Source organism: Nicotiana attenuata, chromosome 3 (assembly GCF_001879085.1).
Source record: "Nicotiana attenuata strain UT chromosome 3, NIATTr2, whole genome shotgun sequence".
Lineage (NCBI taxonomy): Eukaryota > Viridiplantae > Streptophyta > Magnoliopsida > Solanales > Solanaceae > Nicotiana > Nicotiana attenuata.
In genome coordinates, this window is record NC_031991.1 from 22,867,767 (window position 1) to 22,873,336 (window position 5,570).

Sequence of the window (5,570 nt, forward strand, 5' to 3'; positions counted from 1 at the left end):
TAGCAAGCAACTTCCCTCCCAACACCCTCTCAAAAACTAAATACTACTTAATAAAATGAAAATACATGTGGAGCAAAATTAAAAAATAAATAAATACAATACATAGATACATGCATGCGGAGTACAAGACTAGACATCATTCAATATTGAATTTTTAAAATATATATATTGAGGGGTGTTTGTTAGCCAAGATGTTGGCATCAATCACTGGTAGAAAGCTAAAGTCTGTATAAACGGAAAACACTTTCTGATCTCCTTTTATTGTTATTCCTCTTCTTATTTCTTCCTTAATCTGTAGTCCACATATTCTGTTTATAAGATCTGCTTTCTCCATATATAAATATTAGCTCTGAGAACTTCTTTACTTTTCACTTACCCTAAAAACCCATTTATTCCCTTTTCACCAATCTTCTATAAACGATCTTCTCAACAATCCAATATTCTTCTTGTGCATCTTCTCCTTCGTTGCTTTGATCTTTTGTTTTTGGACAGTTTTTATAGCCTTACTTCACAAATAAAGAAAGGAGTTGAGGGTTAGTTTAACTTTAGGTTTCTATAGCTAGGAACTTTGTTTTATTATGTCGGATATTATTGTTTGATAATTCATAAAGAAAGAAGCAGATGTGCAGCAGGGGCCATTGGAGGCCTCACGAAGACCAGAAGCTTCGGGAGTTAGTGGAAAAATATGGACCTCATAATTGGAATGCTATAGCAGAAAAGCTTCAAGGAAGATCTGGTAAAACAAACTGAAAATCATCTTTAATATATTAGTTATTATATTATTAGTATTTTCCATTTCTTCTTCAGATTGTCTTTCTTTCTTTTGTACATATATACTAGTAATAGCTTTGTGGTGTCTAGTGTTCAAGACCAACAAGGTTTTGATAATCATAAGATGTGGAGTATAATTTAATTTCAAGAAATTTAATCTAATTTCCTTTTTACTTATTTGTTTTTATGCCTATTAATTATTCAGCTGAAAGGAGTTTGGTTATTTTGCTTCATTTTTTCCACTATGAAATGGTCTAAAGAAAACTTCAGATTTGGTTGTTTATGCTCACAAGAAACTAGGGTTTGATGAGGACAGTTCGATTCTTTCCCATTTTATTTTTATTTTAGGGAAAGTGGTTGTTGTTCTATCGCCAAGAAGATGGTCATATTTCCTTGTTGTTCCTCTTTATTTTGATATTTTTTAGCACTCATCTATCATACGGGTACATTCGATTCAGTTTCAGCTTCTTTTTTTTTCCAATATAATTTCTTTTCTTTTTTCCTTTATAATTTTTTTTCTTTGTTTAGGATGTATCTAGGAGTTGATTGCAATAATTTTATATGGAAGTCTCTTTTCCGTATGTCTGTATTACGGTCAAAAACTTAGCCACACCTGATGTTTTAACTAAATCATTATTAATTTTTCATGGTTAAGTAACGAAATAAGGTTTGATTATATTTGAATTAATTAATTTAGGCATCACCCTAGCTATACTGAACCACAAGGGGTTTGACATGATTCCTACCTGTCTATGCGTAATTGACTAAGGTTTAGCGATAACAAATAATATAGAGATACATGATATGTACTAATTGAGTTAGTGTAAACACCAAGTGTGAGTAAGTTTTCTTTCCTCTGTATTGCTATGTGACATTGACTTCATGAATTTGGGAATATAAATATACGAATAAGCAAAAAGAAACATCATAATTCAATTTTCTTTGCATCGTGAAACAACTTAATTATGGAAAGGAAATATTAAAGATGATATATATTGAAACTCGATAAAGTCATGCTTGTTACTATATATCTTGTAGGGAAGAGTTGTAGGCTGAGATGGTTCAATCAATTGGATCCAAGAATCAATAGAAACCCTTTCACAGAGGAGGAAGAAGAAAGGCTTCTTTCTGCTCATCGGATTCATGGCAATCGATGGGCAATAATAGCGCGTCTTTTCCCTGGTCGGACTGATAACGCTGTCAAAAACCATTGGCACGTTATTATGGCACGAAAATGCAGAGAACGGTCCAAGATTTATGCAAGGAGAGCTATCGCTGCTGCTACTACTGCTGCTCATAAAAAATCAACGAGCAATGAGCAAGAATCGTCGTCGTCAAGGCAGCAAGATAATTATATGCAAATGAGTAATGAGATAATGATAACACGGTGCTTCAACTCTTTGACGTACAATTATTCCTTTTACCCGAAGCTGCTTCACAATGACTATCTTTTTCATCATGCAAAGATGGATCAAGGTAATATTGTTATCCAATTTTTAGTCACCCCTTTTTTTGGGTAACCCTCCTTTGCTTGTTCTATGTGACTTCTGTTAATAATGTTTGATTAAATTTCTTCAATTTTACTCTACGTACTTTTCATATTGCCCATTCGGGGATATTGGATTAAAACTACTCTTCTTTTCATTTTAACCATCTCATATGATTTTTTATTTCTTGAAATGAAGAACTCCATAATATTTAATTAGTACTAGAAAGCACTTTTTTTTCCTTTGATATTCTCAAGGGATATCCATTTTTTAGAAATCTTAGGAAAGAAAAAGACATGCCCTCCGTAGTTTATGCTACTTGATAAACAAGGTTTTTTCACAAGAAAAGATAAGTATATATTTAGTAGCTTGATTATCAAAACTTTTGTCTAACTATCCTTTATCTCTCCCTTAATTGTCTCATTTAACTAACATTACACTAATTAGAACAATAATGTTGATCTCAAAAAGAGTAACAAATGACTTTTAATTTTGCTAAAACATCAATTATATTGGACCATAGGTAGTACAAATTAATTTTTCGGAACTAGCTCTAGGGAAAGTTTTTTCTTTTGTTGATAATGATATTCCCTTACATATTTTTTTTTTTTCATTAGTTTTATGTACAGATGAAAACCAACCAACGGAGTTCTATGACTTTCTACAAGTGAATACCGAATCTAACAAGAGTGAAGTGATAGACCATGCGTCTAGAATAAGAGATGATGAGGAAGTTGAACAGGAAGCTGTTGATCTTCATCAGAACGCACAGTTCATAGATTTCTTATCAGTTGGAGACTCAGCATAAACTCGTATATATCAAGAAAAATCCTATCAATTCAATCTATCTATAGTTTAGAATATGTGTATAACGCCCTTTACTGTGAAATCCAAGAGATTTCTGCATGGATGAAGTTCCAGAATATTCCAATATAATTGTATTAGAAAAACAAAAGATTAACTTTTAGATCTATAATAATGATCTTGTTCATGTAATTCAAACAATTGAGACGCTACCAGGTTAGTTGAAAAATAATTACAAGTATTTGTGTGTATTATTAAATACACGTTCAATGGTATCAAATTTTATGTCTTTCACGTTTTAAATGTCCAATTGTGGATGTGTCGACGAATTAAGTTAGACTCTCACATTTGGTGAAGGCGAACTATAGTCGCTTTTTACTTTCATGTACAGTATTCACCTCATGAACAAGTTATTGAAGTTAAGATTGATTCAGTATTTGTTTTTCTGAACAAACTCAAATTAATGGGCAAAACGATTTTTCAAAACTGGCACATAGAGTAACTCACAAACATGTTAACTGAGGACCAAGCATGCGGATATTCTATATTATAGACTTAATTTCAGTTGATTCCATACTTATTCTTGATTTTACTACACTATTACTCATGTTCATCATTAATAATTGTATGATGTTCAGTTCTATCTATTATATAGAATACTAGCAATTTTAATTATATTCCCGCAGTCCAGATCAGATAAAGTAGCTAGCTATTTCAATATGGAAACGTCGTAAGTAAAATTTATGACTTTGGGTAAATTTCGCAAATGATCACGTAACTTTACATTTTTGTGCACCAAAGTCATTATTGCCGGAAATGTGTGAACTTATTTGTATCAGTTTCCCAAAAATCAAGTTGTTACTGTTCATCACCCTCAAATAATTGTATTATTTAGAGAAGTAGGCTTGAATTAACTAATATACCATGACGAATAGTGCATAATTAATCACAACTCCCTCCATCCCAAAACTAATTGTTATGTTCGTTTCTCGAGACTCAAACATTATTATTAGGAAAATTACAACTATTTTTGAATATTCAAATATTAGTTTTAAAATATTGAATTGATTTAATCCAATTGACTCTCTAAACATGACAACTAATTTAGGATGAAAGAAGCATTAGTCAGCAATATAGCAGAAGACTTCTCAGTTATACCAGCGAAATGTCTTCCTTAGTTCTGCGTTGCAATGCTGTACATTAGTATATTATTCATCGTATTGACCACATACATTTTGAACTGTAAATTATGTAGCAAAATCAGGAATGTAAAAGAAGAGCAGTTATTGTCAAGGAGAAAAAAGGTTATAAATCTATTAACATCAAGGTTAATTTCTAGCATTATTAATAACTTCATAATGATACTGAGGTACTAAGACTATGCGATTTGATGCAGTTTAGGAATATCGTGATTAATGGTTTTGACAGGACACATAACAACTCTTCTCTCACCAGAGGAGAATATCCAGGATTTCAAGAGGATGGATGCATTACTGCGAAGAGGTGGATCTAGAATTTACATTTGGCTGGTTTTACTTTAGTCTCTTCACTATTATTCTTTCAAAATTATAGGTTCAATGTTATATATATATATATTTTTGTAATTTTAGTAATTTTCACATATATATACTCTGTGCCGAAAACAACACTGTTCAAAGTGAAATTTGAACTGTCAATCTTACTACCCAATAATAATTGCACCATAAAAGTCTTTGGGCATGAGTTCACACATATAATTAAGTAATTTGAGAAAATACAACATTGAAAGTTTAGTGAGAGCACTATATATAAATCCACATAAACACATGTCCCTCAACTTCTTGGATACGCCTCTGCCTCTCATCCCACCTCCACAGCACCCACACTCACAAATCATGTAAATTCGACGTGTCACCTTTGAGTAACATTAAGTATGGTGAAAATTCTTGGATGGCCCCATTTTGTTTGTCACTCAATTGATTTTAACGTGGTTAATGAGTTAATCATCCATTAACCAGATTACTAGTTCAGGGTGAAAATTATTTTCCCCTCCAACTTTGTATAAAGAAAACAAACTGAACTCTGATAAAGTAACAGTTTAGTTGGAACAAAAGCAATATACTGTCATTTCGGAAGAATATAACATACGAAATCAAAACGTTCTATAGCATTATAAACTAGTTCATCAATAGTACTGTTGCATTCTCTCTCTTACTATTTTTGGTTCAAAATATTACAATTTTATTATTTCTAATGTCTACCATATAGTTTCTGTTGCATTAGGTGACGTTTTAACTATTGCAAAAATTAATTGAACCATACCAGTATTCAAGAGAAGCTGATGATAGAAACTAGGGGTCCACCAAACTATAAAGAGAACTAGGTTCTCTATTAGTTGTCACAGAGCACACGCACACAACAGCAAGTAAATGATACAATGGAGTTTTCGGTGGAAAACTCCCAGCTCACGCGATTAAAAATCATGACCTACACTCGTAGGATTTCAACTTCACTACTGAGCAAACTTTA

General features: G+C 32.1%; 1 protein-coding gene across 1 annotated transcript; it reads left to right on the forward strand.

The window, feature by feature from the left end:
- Nucleotides 217–3,288, forward strand: LOC109224549 (transcriptional activator Myb-like). The gene is made up of 3 exons (XM_019389113.1): nt 217–736; nt 1,810–2,247; nt 2,876–3,288. Exons 1-3 carry the CDS (start codon nt 622–624, stop codon nt 3,064–3,066), a joined length of 744 nt encoding a protein of 247 aa, XP_019244658.1. The 5' UTR covers nt 217–621; the 3' UTR covers nt 3,067–3,288.

Bases quoted from the DNA above. Each gene is read 5' to 3' on its own strand.
- LOC109224549 (XM_019389113.1), top strand. From the start codon at position 622: ATGTGCAGCAGGGGCCATTGGAGGCCTCACGAAGACCAGAAGCTTCGG. The intron at 737-1,809 runs GTAAAACAAACT...TATATCTTGTAG, and splicing joins AAAGCTTCAAGGAAGATCTG to GGAAGAGTTGTAGGCTGAGA. The intron at 2,248-2,875 runs GTAATATTGTTA...TTTTTTCATTAG, and splicing joins TCATGCAAAGATGGATCAAG to TTTTATGTACAGATGAAAAC.